The 22,566-nt window shown below is 41.3% G+C and overlaps 1 protein-coding gene and 1 long non-coding RNA gene across 2 annotated transcripts in view; one reads left to right on the top strand and one right to left on the bottom strand.

The window, feature by feature from the left end:
* LOC307166921 overlaps positions 1-22,566 on the bottom strand; it is a 293,883-nt gene that overhangs the window by 15,130 nt on the left and 256,187 nt on the right. The gene's annotated exons all lie outside the window — the stretch shown is intronic.
* bace1 (beta-secretase 1) lies at positions 67-21,533 on the top strand. The gene is made up of 9 exons (XM_079885662.1): positions 67-931; positions 6,020-6,108; positions 6,202-6,418; positions 6,516-6,653; positions 7,033-7,167; positions 12,667-12,768; positions 12,864-13,013; positions 15,029-15,200; positions 19,998-21,533. Exons 1-9 carry the CDS (start codon positions 665-667, stop codon positions 20,240-20,242), a joined length of 1,515 nt encoding a protein of 504 aa, XP_079741788.1. The 5' UTR covers positions 67-664; the 3' UTR covers positions 20,243-21,533.

Below are 22,566 nucleotides of genomic sequence, written 5' to 3'. Positions count from 1 at the left end.
CGTTGTTTGTGGGACCACCTAACTTTTTTTTTTTTTTTTTAAGTCGGACGCATCGCGAATCGCTCTGACGGAATCATTCAACAGAATTGATTCATCCTAATGATTGAGTCAGGATTCGGACATCGCTCCAGTGCGTGCGGATGCAGGGAAGATGGAGGAGGAGGCAGGAGCTGTTTGAGGACATATAGATGCGGATTATTGCGCCGTCAAATTATCAAAGGGCAAAAGACCGCTCTAAATGGACACGACGTCGAGCACATTTCAATGGCAGACATTCAACAACCGAACTCTAAACGAGCGATGCCCACCTGCTTTACTACTGCATTTATTTAAATAGAACGTCTCAATTTAACAGTTCGTTTCTTAAAGATCACGCGGGAAGGTTTTGCAATAGACATCAAGTTCGGAATCTCCATAAACAATTCTGATAAATAAGAATGTGGATAACGGGAATGTTTGCCGTTGTTTGTAGATGCGGAGGATGGAGAAAACGAAGGATAATAAACATAAGCCCGAATGTCCTTTAGTGCTCGCTGGGATTTGGGATTTGGAATTTGCGCATTCTGCTGTCGGCATTCTGTGCATTATGACGCCATAATAGAACTTAGGGATCCGCCACTTGACGCGTTCTAAAGTAAACAAAGGGATTTTCTAGCGTGTAAAGATGAGAGTGCCGCTTCTGTATTCATGGGCATTGATGGCCCTTCTACCGGTCACCTCCTCCGCTGGCAGCTCGGGCTCAGTGTTGCTCCGTGTCCCCCTGCAGCAGGGGCCCCTCTCGCAGCCCGCGGCCCCTCGGGGCCCCTCGAGAGCCGCCCGGACACGCAGAGGAGCCCGTGGGATGAATTTTGTAAACATGATTGACAACCTTCGTGGAAAGTCAGGACAAGGTTATTACATCGAAATGGCCGTGGGCACCGCACCTCAGAAGGTGAGACTGAATCCAAATAAACGGGCTCTCTCACCATATAACAAAACAGCACGCTTCCACACTACCCATACTGTTTGTGATGTAGCCTATTGACATTTGCTCTCCCCAGAAAAAAAAAAGGCCATTCAAATGTTGTTATATTTTCATAATTTTCATGAAAGATTTTGTCCAAGACAACATCATCTATTCACATTGTGTTTTATTGTATATCAAGGCTAAAAATGGGCTGAAATGTGGAAGTTGTCTTTCAGCATGGCTGTCACAATAACTTGAAATACAGAAACGTATCCAAATAAACCATAATATAATTAACATTTATCTAACCTGGAACCCGTTTTCGAAAATGATTACACATTTACATTACTTTAAATACAAAAAAAGAAATAAAATATTTAAGCAATGAAGGATTATTTATACTTTGCTTTATTTTTTACTGAACTGGTGAAATAAAAATGTGATTTAAAGAGATATACACTTTCTGTTATTCCAACACTTAAATAGTAATACTGTGTTAAACTGGTAGTTTAATATGCTATATGCAGTCTATAGGCTGCGGAATTGTCACCTTCTAGTTATTGGTGTTTACTGGTGTTTTTTATTTATTTTATTTTTATAGTAGTCCACATTACAGTATGCTTGTATTCCATTCCAAGCATGGCCTGTTTCATTTAGATCTTTGTGCCTTATGGAAATATTAGACCATTGATTAAAAGACTAAACGCTGACTGTGGGATTAAAACAACAGTCTGTTTTGTGAAGTGTATGGGTTGTGTCCTCCTGTCACAGCTGTAGTGAAGAGCACAGGCTGAGACAGGGATCAGTTTTCACAGCTCCAGCCCCGATCCCCATTCACACGGATCTGAGAACGACTGAAAACGCTGTATTCTGCTGCCAGGCCAGTAGTTGGCAATGTCACTTTGTAAAGAAACACTGCACACCTATAGACTGAACGCGTAATACACCTGGGAATCGGGGGATGCATCCGAAATCGCATCCTCTCTTGAGTTGGTACTTATTTTGAATAAGTAATTACTTAACAGCCGCAAAAAACAACAACAGTATGTTATATGTAGTATGAATGTGATCTGGACGTACTCCCAAGGCCTCATGGGATAGTGAAGTGTCCATCATATGCACACTTCAGAATTTCACCGGAAGTAGTATCTCATCCGGGTAAATTTTTCCTACTCTTTTATGAGTACTGTGAATTCGGACATACTAATTTTGTCACCTACTGTATAGTAGAGAAGCATGCGATTTCGGATGCAGCTATAACGTCACTTTTTTTCATAAATGAGACTACAGATCCACGATTCTGGATAAATTGAGAATCACGATTTTCCGATAACTAAACAAAATAACATATCATTTACTAGCGGTTCTAACAAATGTTTTATTGCTGCGGCCTATTTAAAATGTTCAATGAATCTGAATAAATTATTAAAAGAAATTGGTTCGAATAAACGATTCAATGACTCGCTCATAAAGACTTCACTTGTTTCATTACTGGATGAATTAGCGTTTTTTGAACATCTCTTGATTGATTCAATGAGAAATGCATTGTATTAAGTCACTTGTCGCCACCTGGTGGCGTAACAATGTAATCAATACAATCGTTATTTGAAGCACCATGTTACTTTTAAAAGGTAATTTACTCGATTTTGATCACTTCTGTAGACATCAGTGTTTATATCTGAATTTGCACTTTTATCTCAGTTCTTCTGTAATAATATGCAAAAATAATGATACTGTGTGGTTGAAAAGACTGTTTGTGAAGCAGTTTTATATCAATATCCTACATCCCAGCGGTTCTTTCTGGATCAGTGGCCGTGCAAACACCGCTTTGAATGTTCCGGGGTGATTTTTGTCAAAGGTTTAATAGACACAGTATAGTTGTAAGATTGTGTGGGTGTTTGGATCGAGATTGCGACCTTTTAACGATTAATTGAGCAGCGCTAATGGAGACGATAACGGTATCATTTTCAAAAACGTGCACTTTGAGGGGCCGTTTACACGACACTATTTTCGACTGAAAGCGGAATTTTTTTTTATGTGTTTTGGCTGTTCATTTACATGACAAATGTGTTTTAGGGGTCTGAAAATGTAATCTTTCGAAAACGGGATTCAAAATGCAAGTTTATGAAAACGATACCGTTATCGCCTTGTTACTGATACCGTTATTTAGTAAACTACAAAAATGCGAATTTGTAAAAACAGTGACGTCATGCTCATGCGTATTACGCGTTCAGTATATAGGTACGCAGTGTTTCTTTACAAAGTGACATCTCCATCTACTGGCCTGGCAGCAGAATACAGTGTTTAGACGTTTTCGCAGATCCGTGTGAATGGGGATTGTTTTCACAAAGTCTTCATTTGTACGCGACAAATGCAAACGGAAAACTTTTCTGGTTTTAGTTCATTGTTTTCGTGTAAACGTACCCTGAAACACGTTTTAGTTCGCGTTTTTAGGCCGCCAAAACGCTTTTCTCGTGTAAATGAATGGCAAAAACGCAGAAAAAAAAAAAATCTGTTTTTATTTTAAAACGGTTGTGTAAACGTAGAATAATAGTGCACTATTGCCCAGAACATATACACTACTACAGATATACATTCCATCTTTTTGTTATAAGAAACATGTACCAACAATAATTGTTCTATTAAAATGTTTGCATAGAAAAGGACATTGATGCATCTTTTATCCAAAGCGACTTATTTTACATTTCAGTTAAACATTTGCTGGAAATTGAACTCATGACATTGTCAGTGTCATGCTCTACTGTTTAAGCTACAGGAAGACTTGATCTAAGTTCTCACTGAGTGATAAAACCCCGTTTTCCTCTGATAGAGAGAGAGAACTCGTATGCTGAGCTAGCATCACTATAGCTGTTTTGTGTGCCCGTCTACTGGGTCATACACAAGCTTAAAAATGATGTGGAAGGAAATGAATTAGTGTTTTTGCACACCAAACATCTTCAACGGTCCATTGCCACAATATCATTACTCGTCAACAAGGTCATATAATGTATGAGGAAGAGGAAGCACTGAGAGACGAGGTGAAGGCAGGCCTTAGAGGAAGGATGCACACAAGCCAGATTCAGTGAGCGGAATAACAGGAAGCCCACAGGACAAATCAATGACATGACGAGTCAGCTCAATTCTTACTACACGAGAGAAACGCTGAAGAGCTGCTGAGAGGAATAGGCAGACGTGGTAAGAAGGTCAAGTGCGTATCAACCACCGTTGAATTCAGAAACACTGATGAATCGAAAACGGTTCTCTAATAGAGATGGAGAGATGTGTTTGGAACAATTCAGTTAAGTTTGGTCTACATTTGTGCATGTATAAGTATGATATTTTTACAACAAAGCAGTATTATGTATAGAAGTGGTCTGTCAGTATGATTTATCAATATAATATGTCATGAATCAACCATCCTTTTAAACGGCCAATATAGCAGTCTATCTGCTAAAACATGCTAGAGATCTGTGAAGTCCTGAAGATGTCCGGCAGCTCTCTCTCATCCTCAGGTTTCCCATCCCTCTGTCTCTCTCCGTCTCGCTCTCCCTCAGTGTGGATCTCATTTCGCTCAGTCAGTGAGTCTAACGCTGAGAGGCAGGCTGCCAGTCCGTCGCTGGTGAACGAGGCAGATCGATAATATATCTCATTCTTAAATACCCCTTCACAAACACACACAAGGTCAGAAACATTTGACAACAGAGCAATAGTCACAGTCACAGACCTGAGCCACATCTAGAGATTAGGAGCCTCATGTATAAAGGTGTGTATGCACAGATTTGAACAGTGTTTGCGTACGCTAAAATCCACGCCAACGTTCATATTCACAAGAACGGTCTTTGACGTGGAAAAGTGCTTAGTGCCACTAACTTCCTTGCGATCCGATGGGGATTCTGATCACCATATGAGGCAGAAATATATTTAAATGCAATGCTAAAGGCTACTTGCTAACCGTTGCGATAATAAAAACATATGTTTATGGAAAATACCAGTGAAGAACTTAGACAAATCATGTATGATTATAAATTATTCATGTTTTATCTGTCTCTTCCCTCCCTGTGCCTTTGTTGATACCAGACTAATGCATCCGCATATACGTCATAAAAACATGCAATCCGGTGAACTCGTATAATTCATTACTCCTGTTTTCTGCTTGTGAGCTCCCTCTGTTGCTCTGGCTGAAAGGATAGTGAGACGGAAGAGATCGCTCAAACCAAATCGCAATCGTCACATAATTTCGTTGAAAATGTATATAAATGCTCAGAAATGTGACATAAACATATGACATTTTATCAGTATGTTTCTAAATGTGTAATCATTTGGACTTTAAAGCTTTAAGGGAGTTGTTTTGTCCATTCCTGTGATCGCAAATAAATGGAAGCAGGTGCAACCAGTTAGGTATGAGTTCTCTTTTTATGTGAAATGGTAAAAACCAGTTTGATTCAGCATGATTGATGTGCACTCCTGAAACAAATGAAAAAATTACTTCAACTGTAAAAATTATTTTATTTTAAAACATTGGTCAAAAATCGATGCTGGAATCTTAAGTCTTTAAGTAAAGACCAAAGAGTGTTTACAGAAAAAAAAGAGACTGCAACCGGCCCATGTGAAAACAAGGATAATATCAGAAGGGCATTAAATGTAGTCACGCAATGCTGATGTTGTTAACATTAACAATTTGAGAACAAAGTATAATTTGCCTGGTTTGACGTGATATGCGATCGTTAGATTTAATCAGCGCGATTTACTGCAATGCTTTTTTCCCCTTAGTTGGGAGCAAAAGTGGATGTTACTTGTTCAGATGACATTTTCTGGTGAAAATTCTTGAAAAACACACCAAAAAGTAGAATCTGTGATTGCGAATGCCAGTATCCACACCGGCGGCGACTGACAGCCGCACATTCTCCTCAAAACATTGGATTCATCCACGCTGTGCCGTGCCGAGGCACAACCCATGTAAAGTTGATAATTCTGCGAATAGCTGTAATTGCAGATTTCAAACAGAGATGGCAACAAAGAGGAAAAACTACGGACTGCAGCTTTAACCAAAGATTAAATCCCTTTGTGTTTCAGTTGAACATCTTGGTTGATACGGGCAGCAGTAATTTTGCAGTCGGTGCCGCCGCTCACCCATTCCTCCACAGATATTACCATCGTTCTCTGTGAGTATAGTAATAACTAATCACACACAAATGTGTCATGACGTGTTATAAAGGCTAATAAACTTTGCAACATTTTCCTGTTTGTGTTGATAGTTCGTCATCGTACAGAGATCTGGGCCGCGGTGTGTATGTGCCGTACACACAGGGCCGGTGGGAGGGCGAGCTGGGCACTGATCTGGTGTCGATTCCTCACGGCCCAAATGTGTCTCTGAGGGCCAACATCGCCGCGATCACCCAGTCGGATCGCTTCTTCATCAACGGATCCAACTGGGAGGGAATACTGGGGCTTGCCTACGCCGAGATCGCAAGGGTCGGTTCCTGCAGGGTTTCTGTAACATGGGCGCTTGAGTTGTAACTTCACAATGCTTAATAAAAAGTCTCGTCTAATCAGGTTTTCCGTCTTTCAGCCGGATGAGACCCTAGAGCCGTTCTTCGACTCTCTGTTGAGACAGACCAGCGTCCCAGACGTGTTTTCTCTGCAGCTCTGTGGAGCAGGATTCACCCAGAACTACAGCGCCGGCAGCTCCACTGTAGGGGGCAGTATGGTGAGAGCCGCTGGGAAGATCGAACAGGAAAACATGACAGAGAAGAAGACCATTTCAGTGCAAGAAATGGTTGATTGATCCCAAGTTGAAATTCTGTCATTTACTCTAATGACTGTCTTTCTTCCACGGAAAACTAAATGAGATTGAGACTGCCAAGCTCCGATAAAAGGACAAGAATACGTCATAAAAATAGTCCATATGATTTGTGTGTTTTGAGGAACAAAAGTGCAGTCATATGAAATTAGCAAAATCTTTGAATCACACACTTACCATGTTGTTAAAAAGTTATATGTGATGTGCAACAAAACAAATACTAAAATAACACTGAAATACTACAAAAATGATTTGTTCATTCACAGATTGTCTTTATTATTTCCAGATCATTGGGGGAGTAGATCCGTCCTTGTATGTTGGGGAGCTGTGGTACACACCAATCAGACGAGAGTGGTATTATGAGGTCATCATCGTGCGCATTGAGGTTAACGGACAGGATCTCAATATGGACTGCAAAGAAGTGAGAACAAGTCTTCTGGGTTTTTTTTTTTGCCATGAAGCATTTATTTCTACTGAGAAAACTAAGCACACACACAAATACATTTCAAGTATATTCAAGCATGTGTGTTTTTATTTCCCTGGGGTTGTTTCTAATAACAAAACAAAAAAACTATTTTTTATTGTTATATGAAGGTCACATTTAAACATTAAAACCTTTAAACCTGTTGTATATATTTTTCACATGCCATTAATAGAGGCATATGAATATTTACATATTTAATTGCCCATATTTTAAGATATGAAGATATGTCATATCAACACTGAGAATTCAAATTAAACGATTTCACTCAATTAGCCTATAGGTTTTAATATATAGTGAAGATACCTGAAATGTGTCTAATTCATAGATATATTGAATAATAACCCGATAGATTACAATAAGAATTCAATCAAAACATAATAAGAGTAACAACATGTCTCTATGGTCCTTCTTTGCCAATTCTGGTGACCCATTTTCATTTTTAAGTAATTATTTTTGTATTGGAAGTGAGAGGACGCTGGCGCGTTTTGGCTGCCGCTTCTCACACTGGACGAAAAAGTTTGTTTGCAACTAAACGGTTTTACCTACTGACTTTGTTTGGTACCGGTGGTATCTGTTCCTGCCTCAAGATCTGGACTGTGTCTTTGCCTGGTCGCCGCATCTGCTGCCTGTCACGTTGTGACTCTGCTGTGACCACCAACAAGCTAGCTCCCGGGGTTGCCTTCGGCCCATCCCCGCTGTGTTCTGCTCGAGCAGTGGATTACAGCCCGGTTACTGGCCGGCCTGCACTCCGGAGAAGCCTGTCAGCTATGCGGCTACTGTTTATGACCTTCCTGCTGGCCTCTCTGCGGCTCTTGTCATCTACGGCTCTGACCATGGCGCTTCGATACACGTCCTTGCAGCTTCTCAGATTCAACCACCGCGCACCTGCTTCACTGGACATCACCTCTACTCTGCAACAACACTGTCTTCTCCGTCGTCGCCCTTATATCCACCGAGGCTCCCGTCGCAATCTTCTCTACTACTTCAGTGCCGAAAACAGTATTCCATCTTTCTGGTCCGGCTGTAGTTCACTCCCGCCTGGACACCGGTGCAACAACAACATCCGCATACGTCATCCGCACACTCTTCACGTGACTTCATCTAACCTCCTGCCCGTCTCAACTTCCGCCACTTGGATTTCACAACAAAAGCCTCTTAAAACAGCGCTATTCAATACAAGATCACTTAACAATAAAAGCCTGCTCCTCTGTGGATTCATTATTGACAATAAACTGGATTTTCTCTGTCTTACTGAAACCTGGCACAAACCCATGGACTACATTGCATTAAATCAGACCACCCCACCTGGATACTCCATCGACAACCCCCGTCTGGACCGGCGAGGAGGTGGCATCGCAGTCATTCACCGCAGCGATATCTCCATCCGCCCCATCCCCATCCCGGTTGTATCCTCATTTGAACACTTGGCTTTCAGACTTCCTGGTTCCCAATCACTCACTGCTGCAGTCATCTACCGCCCTCCCAAAACTTGCCCATCATTTCTTTCTGATTTCACTGACTTCGTAACTCAGCTGTCCTCTATTTCTCCGTCCGTTCTCCTCATTGGTGACTTCAACATTCATATCGACTCTCCGGCAGCAAAATTCACATCTGACTTTTTGGACATTTTAAACTGCCTCAACCTCACCCAACATGTCACTTCACCTACACATAATCATGGACATATCCTGGACCTGGTCTGTTCCACACCCTCCCTCACCATACATAACCTTTCATTGACCGACCTCACAATTTCTGATCATCTGGCCATCACCTTGGATATCATTACCCCCTCTCCTACCGTCAAACACAATAGAACAATTACATTTCGAAACCTGAAATCCATTAGTCCCATCTCTCTCACCTCCTCCATATCCCATGCCATCTCTACTTCTTCGCTTCCCTCTGATCCGATTGCCTCTGATCTAGTCAACTTCTACAACCACACACTCTCCACCTGCCTCAACCAAATAGCCCCCCTTAAAACTGCCTCAGTCTCATTCACCTCTGCACCTTGGTACACCCCAGATCTTCACATTCTCAAAAGACAAAAAAGACAACTTGAAAGGATCCATAAAAAATCCGGTCTCACTGTCCATGCCCAAGCCTACAAACATGCCATAACCACATACAATTCTGCTCTCAAAACTGCCCGGTCCAACTTCTACTCACAATTCATCCACTCAAATTCTTCCGACTCCCGCACCCTATTCTCCACATTTGCAAAACTGACTAAACCCAAGGACAATATAACCTCCACATTCACTACAGACAAATGCAATAACTTCCTGTCATCCGACCATACCAAAATCCATACCATACACTGTTCACTAGCATCCACTTCCTCCGCTTCTCCTTCTTCTGAATATCAACTCACTCCGCTCACACACCACAGTTTTTCCTCCTTCTCTCCTCTGTCTCCCTCTGACACCTCCAAACTCCTCTCAACCATGAAATTCTCCAACTGCCAGCTTGACCCGATCCCTTCTCCCCTCTTCAAAACCTGCCAACAAATCCTCATCCCTCTCATCACCATCATCATCAACACTTCCCTTACGTCTGGATCTGTTCCATCACCGCTAAAACTTGCGTCCATCCCACCCCTCCTGAAAAAACCTGGCCTCAACCCTGACAATCTGAACAACTTCACACCCATCTCCAATCTCCCGTTACTTTCAAAAATTCTGGAACGCGCCATCATCACACAACTCCACCAACATCTCCACTCCTCTCAACTCTTCGAAACATTTCAATCCGGATTCCGTCCACACCACAGCACAGAAACAGCACTTCTTAAAGTCACAAATGATCTCCTCATTGCTGCCGACTCTGGTTCCATATCCATCCTCCTTCTCCTCGACCTCTCCGCTGCATTTGACACAATAGACCATACTGTCCTCCTCCATCGTCTTAAATCTATTGGCATCTCTGGCACAGCACTTCTCTGGCTCACCTCCTACCTCTCTGACCGTCACCACTTTGTCTCTGTTAACAACTGCAACTCCCACACCTCCCCTGTCACCCATGGTGTCCCCCAAGGTTCCGTGCTCGGCCCCCTCCTCTTCACCATCTACATGCTTCCCCTCGGTCAGATCATCCGCCACCATGGACTCCATTTTCACTGCTACGCCGATGATACCCAACTCTACATGTCCACCAAATCCATCACCCCGGCTATCCTCTCCACCATCACCAATTGCATTTCCGACATTAAAACCTGGATGGACAATAACTTTCTTAAACTCAACAGCAATAAAACAGAACTCCTTATCACCGGCCCAAAATCTCTCCTCTCTTCTATTCAGAACTATACTCTTCTAATCGACGGACATAATGTCACCCCCTCCCTCTCTGTCCGAAACCTTGGTATCATAATGGACTCCACCCTCTCATACCGAACACACATCAACCATATCACTAAACTATCCTTCTTCCACCTCCGCAACATTGCCCGCTTTCGCCCCTCCCTTACACTGTCAACAGCTGAAATCCTCATTCACGCATTCATAACTTCAAGACTTGACTACTGCAATAGCCTTCTCTATGGACTTCCTACCAATCAACTACAAAAACTGCAATACATCCAGAACTCAGCCGCCCGCCTCCTCACCCACACCCGGTCCCGAGAACACATCACCCCTGTTCTCCAGCAGTTCCATTGGCTACCTGTTCATTATCGCATTCAATATAAGCTCCTCCTCCTCACCTACAAGTCCCTCCATAACCTGGCCCCGCCCTACCTCACTGAGCTCCTGGAACAACCGCCTTACCCAGATCGTCAGCAATAACCGCCGGACCTTGGGGGATCGAGCCTTCGCTATCGCCGCCCCCACCCTCTGGAACTCACTCCCTACATCCATTACAAACTCCGACTCACTACCAAACTTCAAATCACTACTCAAAACCCACCTGTTCAAACTAGCTTTTCCTTAAAACCCCTTTTGTTTTTAATGACACAGATCACTGTTTTCCAGAGAGACACATCTACTGTAGATCAATTAACCTTAAAACTGTTTTGACTGATTAAATCTCACAAATGTTGATATTCAGATGAAATGACAAAATTAAACATAGCGTAGCCATTTGTCAAATGTGTTGAAATGAGATTGTGTGCTGTTTATGCACAAAAGAATATTAAAGAAAATATATTATTTTATTTTATTGTATATGCATCCACATAATAACCTATGAAAGGAGCATTAGCAAGACAAAGGAGTGCCTACTGTTGGACATTGTTAGTAGTGCATTTTAAGGGATCTTTTCCCCAAATGCCAAAACTGTATTTGAAGAAACATCTCCCAGTTGGTCATGGTTAAAGAATGCAATTGAACAGACTGCTGCTTTTTTATTTATTAAACAAACTACACTGTTAACCCTTGCTGTAAAAAAAGGCCAAATTCTGACAGTATCATACCATTTTCCATTAAAACAATAATATACTGTAGAAAACAATGCATTCCGGGTTATATTTGTCCTTTTCGAGAAAGTAGCCTACAGGAATATACTGTGAATTAGCACTGCTCAAAGTCAACACTCAGAGGCTGTTTTCCAGATCACACCCTATACCCTCATTCACTATTCCCTTCATTAGTTCACTAATATAGTCCCCTTAAATGAAAAGAAGTGAGTGAATTGAGACACTGATGAACACCTGATAAGCAGAATCACTGAACGACAGAGAAACAAGAACAAAAACAGAGAAACACAAGAACTACAACTGACTGTGTGAAAACAGTTTACAAACCAGTTTAACATTAGTTCTTTCATACATGGTGTTGCCAGTATTTTACTGTAAAAAGCCTGGTAAGGTCTGGCAGTGTCCTTGTTACATGTACTTACCATAGTAATAACAGTAAAGTATGCATAATTACATGCAACTAACCCTCAACCTAATCCTAATCCTACTCTAACCCTATAGTAAGTGCATGTTATTAATTCATATTAGTCAAGTCAAGTCATCTTCATTTATATAGCGCTTTTAACAATGTAGATTGTTTCAAAGCAGCTTTACAGAAATAAACGTATAATTTAAGGTAACATAGATTGTTTTGGCTTTATAGCGGTTCTTTAATAAAGTTATTTTCCAGCTAAAGTTCGTTTTGATTGATTCGCTTCCGTCGCAACGATCATTTGTTATTAAATTAGGGGCCGCTAAGACGACACATTCTCTCTACATAGACTTTAAACGCGAACCTGTGATAAACGCTGATGGCGTTCACATGCGCATTAAGTATTGGTTCTATAGTTATGTGCGTTTGAATATATGTGCGCAGGTTTGGAATTCCATACAAACTAAATATTACTCAGTACTTAAATGTATAATTGCACTGTAACAATGACACCTTAAAATAAAGTGTAACCTAAACTAGCCATTGCTAAAAGCAGACATTTCTTATTGTTTCTCTCTCTCTCTCTCTCTCTCTCTCTCTCTCTCAGTATAACTATGATAAGAGTATTGTGGACAGCGGCACTACAAACCTGCGTCTCCCTCGTAAAGTGTTCCAGGCTGCTGTGAAGGCCATTGAAGCAGCTTCATCGGTCAGTTTAAATCACACTCTGTCTCAGCTGGACTCAGTCTTGAACTTGCTAAACGTTTTCAGATTTCTCTCACAATTGGACCTTTGTCTCCACAGACTGAACAGTTTCCTTCAGGTTTTTGGCTGGGGGAGCAGCTGGTATGTTGGCAGGCGGGCACCACACCCTGGCATATCTTCCCTGTCATTTCTCTCTACCTAATGAGTGAAAATAGAAACCAGTCCTTCCGAATCTCCATCCTGCCACAGGTACCATCATTCTGCTTTCTTCATTCTATGGCTATGACAACTTTCAGGATGGCATACTGATATAAGAGGCTGCTGGGTGATAACTGGCCACATAACCCATGTATAAAGATAACGGAGAAAGTCGAAATATGGGTCAGAATGATCACATTGATTATCGGTCAAACCATATTCGGTATTCATGCGGCAACAGTTGAAGGGATAGTTCACCCAAAAATGATAATTCTCTCATTATTCACTCACCCTCATGTGGTTTTTAAACCTGTATGACTGCTTTCCCTTGAGTAAGTCCTAATTTTTCATTTTTTGGTGAACTATCCCTTTGTGCCAACCAAACTGTCACAGTAGCTATTGCAGAATGTAATGTGCATGTGTTCTGAAAGCATGCAATACTTGAAAAATAATTGTATATGCTTAAAACAGGGGTGTCAAACTCCTGGAGGGCCACTGTCCTGCAGAGTTCAGCTCTAACCCTATTAAACACACCTGAACCTGCTAATCAAGGGCTGTGTCCCAAATCGCTCCCTATACCCTTAAATAGGGCACTTTAGTTTTGGTACTTCTCGTTAATGGTATCCACAAACAGTGATTGACTGTTGCACGGCTGAAAGAAATTCAATATCATCTAGACTGTAATTTGATTGGTTGTCAGGGCACACATGATCTAAAGCCGGGTGCACTGTGCAATTTATAATAGTCCTTTACGATTGTTGCTTGTCAGACTGTACGAACATGATGAACGCTATAAGCCATGTCACACTGTAAGATCTCAGTTTTCATTGATGTCAGACTATATGGCAGTCAAGACGCGTTAACAACAGACACACGCGAGAAAACTTTTCTGGAGTTTTACATCATCAATCAATGACACGTTCGGTGATGCGAGCTGTGTTACGCGCAGGATTGAAATGGTGGCTACAAAGAAATCTCTAACGTTAATTTTGGTCATGGCTTGTCTTGAAAAACAAAGACAATTTGATGGTCGTCGTAGGAGAACTCGCACTGCAGGACTATGAGTCAAATCTTCGGACACTGCCACAATTTCGTCTGAGGTAAGATTTGATCGCAACGGTCATCAATCGACAATTTGTCTCAGACGGCCAAATCGTGGCCAAAATTGCAGTGTGCACCCGGCTTAAGTTGGCCTTTATGCTTTCTCCTGGTAAAGCCACGGACCCTCATGTCTCCCAATCATAAGACCATCTCTGCTAGAAATGTCCAGGCAGGTGTTTTGGAGCTGGTTGGAGCTACACACTGCAGAACAGTTGCCCTTCAAGAGTAAAGTTTGACACTTGTGCTCAAATGTGCAAAGCGTAATGCATGGGCTACTATATCAAATTTCAATACAATTCATTCACTGTGCCAACTACAACCACTCAACCTGGTGGAGTAGCTGGATCTTTTTTTAATATATATATATATATACGGACATGTTAATAGACACGTGGTGAATTAATGACCTTGAGACATTCACATTCCTAGTTTGTGAAGACAAATTTCCATTGAAACCGCACAATCATATGATTACACCAACTCTGGCTCTTGAGGTCCAGTTTCTCGAAGAATTTAGCTTCAAATACACCTGAACAAAGTGATCAAGGTCTTCCGGATCACTAGAAAGGTACAGGGCTACAGGCAGGTGAATTTAAGGTTGAAAGTTGGAGCTAAACTCTGCAGGAAAGGGGATCTTGAGGGCCAGAGTTGTAAACCCTTGAATTAATCCAACATTAGCAAGCTTGGCAAGAGCAAGAAGTAAATGATTAAATGGTATATGAATAACATCAGGATAACAACACAGATGTACAGTTGCTCTCTTGAAGCTAGACTCATACAACAGCAGGTCCAAAAGTACAAGCCAGTAGTGATATACTGACCATGCTGAGATTATCGGCTTCTTCAAATAATCTTCTTGCTCTCTTGTTGTCTACACAATCATTTATCTGTTTTGTCATCTTTATTGGTTTGGGAATGCAGGGATGTGTAGCTGATGTGTGTCTGTCTCTCTCGGGTCTCTGCAGCAGTACCTGAGGCCGGTGGAGGACGTGGCGTCGGCACAGGAGGACTGTTATAAATTCGCTGTGTCTCAGTCGAGCACTGGTACAGTAATGGGTGCCGTCATCATGGAGGGCTTCTATGTGGTGTTTGACCGAGAACACAAACGCATTGGCTTTGCTGTCAGCACATGTCACGGTGAGAGAGCATTTTCTCCACTTACAGTGGCCTCAGAAAGTATTAGGACACTTGTGCCACAATCAAATAAAATCAAATATTGGTGCTTTGGGAACGCCTCTGCGTGATTGGGTCTGAAGCACTTGTGTCAACTAGTCCAATGGCAATCACGGTCAGGTGACGTCACGACCAGGAAAGCCTAAAAGCACATCCGGAATGACCAGCATTAGTTTCTTTTATCAGAAGCAAGTCGATCACAGGGATGAAGGAAGTATGGCAGGGCGATGCAACATCTTGTTCCCTTCTCAGGGAACTATGGTTACAGTCATAACCTGAGACGTTCCCTTTCGAGGAAAATCGAACATGCGCTCACTGAAAACCGCTGTGCCCCGAAGCATTGAGCGTGGCGGGATTGGCAGAACGGCCTCCTAGGGTACAAAGGAGGAATGGCCACCGTATAATGAGGTGGGAACCAACCTCATTATACAGCCCCAGAGACTTGAGTCTGTTGAGGAAGATACTCCAGGTCTCTTAACTGGTCTGCCTGCTGACGTATACGCCTTACCCACCAGCGCCAAAGTAGTTCTAACCAGCCTGGAGGGTAATGTCTGGGCCTTAAGGGACTACGCCGCGACAGAGGACAGATAGCTCAAGTGTCTGTTTTTTTTTTTTTATTAAGAACTGAATGCCCAAGCTGAAAAGGGTTTAATCTGCGATCTCAAATTCTCATAGTGGACATCAGGAAAGAATGGAAGGCCCTCGACGTGAATGTTGTAATTTTGATGACAGGAAAAGCTTGTCTAATTAGCTTTTTGGCCGAGTGCTCTGTCTCTCGGCCGGCCATTTGATGAAAAGGCTGAACTATATTAAAATAGTTTCAATATACAATAAAAGAATCATAAATTTATAGCTTGCAACACACTACATTTTACGGACTCGTAATTTATGCGTTGCCTCAGCAAACACGAGATCTGAGTAACTCGATTCTTTATTGCATAGTCTTTTCTTCTCTTGAGAAAAAGTCAACAACAGCAGAGCTAAAACTCCTGATAGTGAGTTTTACTATATATACACTCACCTAAAGGATTATTAGGAACACCATACTAATACTGTGTTTGACCCCCTTTCGCCTTCAGAACTGCCTTAATTCTACGTGGCATTGATTCAACAAGGTGCTGAAAGCAATCTTTAGAAATGTTGGCCCATATTGATAGGATAGCATCTTGTAGTTGTTGGAGATTTGTGGGATGCACATCCAGGGCATGAAGCTCCCGTTCCACCACATCCCAAAGAGCATCTATTGGGTTGAGATCTGGTGACTGTGGGGACCATTTTAGTACAGTGAACTCATTGTCATGTTCAAGAAACCAATTTGAAATGATTTGAGCTTTGTGACATGGTGCATTATCCTGCTGGAAGTAGCCATCAGAGGATGGGTACATGGTGGTCATAAAGGGATGGACATGGTCAGAAACAATGCTCAGGTAGGCCGTGGCATTTAAACGATGCCCAATTGGCACTAAGGGGCCTAAAGTGTGCCAAGAAAACATCCCCCACACCATTACACCACCACCACCAGCCTGCACAGTGGTAACAAGGCATGATGGATCCATGTTCACATTCTGTTTACGCCAAATTCGGACTCTACCATCTGAATGTCTCAACAGAAATCGAGACTCATCAGACCAGGCAACATTTTTCCAGTCTTCAACTGTCCAATTTTGGTGAGCTTGGCAAACTGTAGCCTCTTTTTCCTATTTGTAGTGGAGATGAGTGGTACCCGGTGGGGTCTTCTGCTGTTGTAGCCCATCCGCCTCAAGGTTGTGCGTGTTGTGGCTTCACAAATGCTTTGCTGCATACCTCGGTTGTAACGAGTGGTTATTTCAGTCAAAGTTGCTCTTCTATCAGCTTGAATCAGTCGGCCCATTCTCCTCTGACCTCTAGCATCAACAAGGCATTTTCGCCCACAGGACTGCCGCATACTGGATGTTTTTCCCTTTTCACACCATTCTTTGTAAACCCTAGAAATGGTTGTGCATGAAAATCCCAGTAACTGAGCAGATTGTGAAATACTCAGACCGGCCCGTCTGGCACCAACAACCATGCCACGCTCAAAATTGCCTAAATCACCTTTCTTTCCCATTCTGACATTCAGTTTGGAGTTCAGGAGATTGCCTTGACCAGGACCACACACCTAAATGCATTGAAGCAACTGCCATGTGATTGGTTGATTAGATAATTGCATTAATGAGAAATTGAACAGGTGTTCCTAATAATCCTTTAGGTGAGTGTATATATATATATGTAGAGTTCAGATGCAAAAGCCTCTAAGTGCCATCTGAAAATTTCTTCTAGAATAATGAATAACCATTTTTATCAAGCTTGTATATTTAAGTTAAGTAATTTCACTTAAATGACAATTAATAGGTAATTTTCATTGCCATTTAAGTGAAATGACTGAACTTAAATATACGAGCTTGATAAAAATGACCATTCTAGAAGAAAATTTCAGATGGCACTTAGAGGCTTTTGCATTTTAACTCTTCATATATAAATAGAGAGAGAGAGAGAGAGAGAGAGAGAGAGAAAGAGAGAGAGAGAGAGAGAGAGAGAGAGAGAGAGAGAGAGAGAGAGAGAGAGATAGAGAGCACTGATCTCCTCATATGCAGGAGATGAGGGTGAGGGTGGCAATTCCCCCAGCACCTCTACCTCCTCAGAGCTAGACTGCAGAAGCACCAGGCTCTCTACCGGGGCAGAAGAAGCCGCGGCGCTGGCTTCCAATCCCAGAGAGAGAGCGCTGGATCCCCCGGGTGAAGGCAGAGAAAATGCCACGCCCGTCTCTAACCCATTCCCATCCATTTGCGAACCCCACGATACCAGCTTCTGTTCTGCCTCACATCTGTGAGTAACGCGAGACTGAACAACATCATCAACCAGTGATAGGTGGAAGCGAAGCGATAGTATCTCGCTCAGAGTCAACACCCTCGAGTGCGGACAGAGCATGCTCCGTTCCCAAACAAACAACACATAAATCGTGTGTATACCCTCCCGTAATGAAACGAGGGTAGGGAGGACCACACAATCTAAATGTTTGCTTGCTCACCATAATATCATATGCTGCTGACTGATATAGTGACAGACAACAATAAATAAGACAAACAGTTTCACACAGATTGCTTGCTAGTTGAGAACGTCAGTTATAACGGCCCTACACATTAACTGTAATTATGAGCCCGAGCCAAACACGACCAATTTTTAATACGTGGGCCGTTATAACTGACGTTCTCAACTACAATTCAGAGTTGTTTGAACTACAGAGATCTGTTTAGAATTATCTTAATGATTAATGCAACCAGGACGAAGCATGTAAACTGCGTTGTTTGTTTATTCAGAATGGAACGGATCGCAAATGGATCCGAATGAAGAAACGGTAAAAAAACGTGAACACTCGACAAAGCCAACACATATGTTGTCACTGCCCACGACTTGTTTAAAATGGTTCCATACCTCCGACTTTCCTCAAAATTTGCTCAAAGTTAATTCTCCTGTTTTTATTTTTTTTCTTTGCACTTAAGCTACAATACAGCACACCAGGCCCGGAGTGATGCGTGAGTGGAGGAGACACTGCGCATGACACGTGACGTGTTGCATTGTCCACCCAATTCACCCTTCGCAGGGAGCTTGATTGACAGGCGATCTAACCAATCATAATCCGCCATCCGCCATTTTGTCCGACAAAGCAGTCAGGAGAGATAGCAGATTAACATGGGAGGATTTGAACTTGAAAAACGGAATGTACTGACGCCTTTCCGCGGTTAAAACAACATTCCTCCTTATGTTCATTCATGTTTATTTGATGCTATAAATTAACTAGAAGGAAGAGATGATCGGTTCACGAGCAGCTTTAACTGATGCTCTACAGCGATCTGTCAGACACATTTAAGAGCCACAAAACGGTATGTATCGTTTAAATTTCTTTTAAAAAATGACCAAATTTGAAAGGTGAGACTTTGTTTAATATGTTTAATATCAAAAGTAACCGAAAAGTAACCTGGTCTGTCCTGTCTGTCAGCGTGTTGTCAGTCTCCTCTCTGCTCCGCGATGTATTTTTCACTGCGTGAGAACATGGTGTGGCGTGAGAGCAGCGTAGCTTGTCGGACATAGCGACAGTAACTAAGGGGGGCGGGTCTTTGCGAAGGGTCAATTTGGCTAATAAAGTAATGATTAAAAAAAACACAAATGCTTGGTCAAGGGCCCGGCCTGGCCGAGGATAGTGGCGGAAAATATCGGCCCGACCCGGCCCGCCGGTTTGGGCCCGGGCAGAGAATGTAAGCTCTAGTGCTTGCTGAGGCACAGAAGCTAACGCTGGTCATTCCAGTTGTGCTTTTATGCTTTCCTGGTCGTGACAACACCTGCCCGTGATGTTCTGTCTCGCCATTGGACTAGTTGACACAAGTGCTTCAGACAAAATCACGCAGGGGCGTTCCCAAAGCGTCATTGACGCAGCGTCTCGTTCCTTAGAGAGGGAACAATAACAACATGAAAAATCTAATGCAATGCAAAAGAAATATAAGAAGAAAAAAAAACTTACAAACAAACAAAAAACACATTGCATATTATATTATAAACATAATATTACAGTAATAAGGATTTTATGAGATCATCATTGAGATGACTGAGCATTACTAACATAAGAATAAATGATCTGGGCACATTACTGCAATGAGATCATGTCACTTACCAACCCCACTTCTTTTCCTTATTCTGTGTTTGTTCATGTTCTTGTCTTTGTTATTTTCCTTCTCTCCTTCTCTCTAGTCCACGATGAGTTCCGTACGGCCTCAGTGGAGGGACCGTTCCATGGTGTGGACCTTGAGGACTGTGGCTACAATGTCCCTCAGACTGACGAGTCCACATTAATGACCATCGCCTACATTATGGCGGGCATCTGTGCCCTATTTATGCTGCCTCTGTGCCTCATGGTCTGTCAGTGGCGTTTTACGCGCTGCCTTCATCCTCTGGGCGCTGGAGATTTCTCTGATGACATATCTCTCCTAAAGTGAGCCATATCAAACGTACAGCATTTAAACTGTTTGTAAAGGTGGCCATCCTTGAGGTTCTCAAAGAAGGGAAAATATTAATGAGGCTACAAGAATTATAACTGCATATGTTATAATTGTGAATATGCACACACACACACACACACACACACACACACACACACAAACATGGGCTGTCCCACTTTGGAGGGATTTCGTAACCTCTAAACCTTTTTGAGTACATTATGTGAATGATCCTTTATCTTACAGACTTTTAAGTGTGGATAGCTGTCCTGGGACTGTTCAAGTTCAAGTTTTATGTAAACTATATGAGTGGGTGTGTCTGTGTTTGAAAGTGAGAGTGAGTTTGTGTGCTATATTAAGATGTCATATTCTATAATACAAATATTGTTTGATCTTCAAAATGAATATAGAGTAACAGAGTACTGTTTGAGTCACTGTTTATGACCCTAAAAATACCATAAGGAACTCATATTACTATTACTCACTAAGACAATATGATCTTCTGACTATATTAATTGAAAGCTTACAGTAAATAGACGTATATGATATGTAATAATGAATGTCACTGGGAGAGAACATGTCCAGTCATATTTTACCCCAAAATCAAAAGAAAACAATAAGAAGTTGTATTTAAAAATAAAGCCTATTTTGGGACTAAGAGTTGCATTGTGACTATTTTCATGACCATTTCAATAACATTTTCTCCCAAAATTTCATTACCTCAATGCAAATAAATAAATAAATACAAGTAAGTAAAAACATACATAATATATTATAATTTATTTTATTTTAAGCAATGGCCTTAAATTCTTAAAATTCTTAAAAAAGGATCTTAAAATTCTTATTTCTTTTGATTTTGTAGTTATATCTTATCTGGGCATGTTTTCTAGAGATTTACTCAAACATTCATATCTAAATGATGTAACAAATATTCATCAGCTTTTGTATCATTACTCTGGACACGTATAAAGCTGAAATGCTGACTTCACATTGCAAATATTATTGCACACACTCTCACATGCAACCGAAAAATAAACGCACCTAAAACAAATGCTGCTTATTATTATGCATATAATAACTCACATGTATTAGGAAAAGCACACACACTCTTACATCATCTTAACCAAACCTTCAGATTAAGCCAGAACTAAACATGTCTAAACCGAGCAGGTTCCTACTGCTAACTCGTAACATGTATTAAAGAAAATCCAGATTGGCAGCTCTTACATCCAATAAAGTGCATAATACAGCAGTGTGTGGCCTCATTTCTTGGCAGTTGTGTGAAACATAGCATGACAATCTGCTTTTTGCTTCTTTTGCCAGTGAACAGAGGTGTTCATTCAATCCTATGCCAAGTTTTCAACAAAGGAATTCTGGGAATAAAGATAATGTTTCTATTCAAAATTGTAGCATCACTGGATTTGATGGAAGATAACATTAAGACAACATTACATGGAATATCACATTTAACAATAGTTTTTCTTTAAATTTAATTAATCATACATTCTCATACTGCTAGATTTATCTGCAACGTTTGACACAATTAACCATCAGATAATTTTGTCCACACTTTCTTCGCTGCACATCCCAGAAACTTCACTTTGCTGAAGTGCATCTTACCTCAGAGGTGGGTCTTTCAAGGTTAGCTGGAGGAGAGAGGTGTCCGAAGCACATCAACTGGTCCCGGGGTACCTCAAGGGTCAGTACTTGGACCCCTCCTCTTCTCCGTGTACTCTACATCCCTGCAACCTATTTAACAGACACATGGCTGATCCTACCATTGATATGCTTTGTTCTGCCATTGTATCCAGGCTAGATACACTGTAAAAAAAAAAAAAAAAAAAAAAAAACTGATTTAAATTTAAATAAATTTACAAATAGTATCTGTAAAATAAAAATTCAGCTGTTATTTTAGGTATTGTGACATTAATGACAAATTCCAGTAATTCATATTTTTTATACAGAAAATTGATTGTATTTTTCATACAGTATTTTTTCTGTTTTCTTAAATTACATAAAAATGTATGTAAAATTACAAATATAATCTGCAATTAAACAGTAACAAAACAGTTAAATGATAAAATGGTCAAATGATTGTCAGCTCCCCAAAAAACTGTAAAACATCCTACATTAAATAAACTGAAAAACACTGTTATTTTACAGGTATTTCCTGAATAATCACGATCATATACCCTCATTGTAAAAAAAGTCGTAAAAAAAGGGTCAAATGACTGCCAAACAAAAACCATAAAATAAAGTCAAATATGCTAATTTAAATAAAGTGTAAAAAACTTTCAAATAAATTTGATGTCACCATGATTGAG

Source organism: Squalius cephalus (assembly GCF_949319135.1).
Source record: "Squalius cephalus genome assembly, chromosome: 11".
In the NCBI taxonomy this organism is placed as follows: domain Eukaryota; kingdom Metazoa; phylum Chordata; class Actinopteri; order Cypriniformes; family Leuciscidae; genus Squalius; species Squalius cephalus.
Note: the sequence above shows the minus strand (reverse complement) of the source record. Positions and strands in the feature narration are given on the sequence as shown.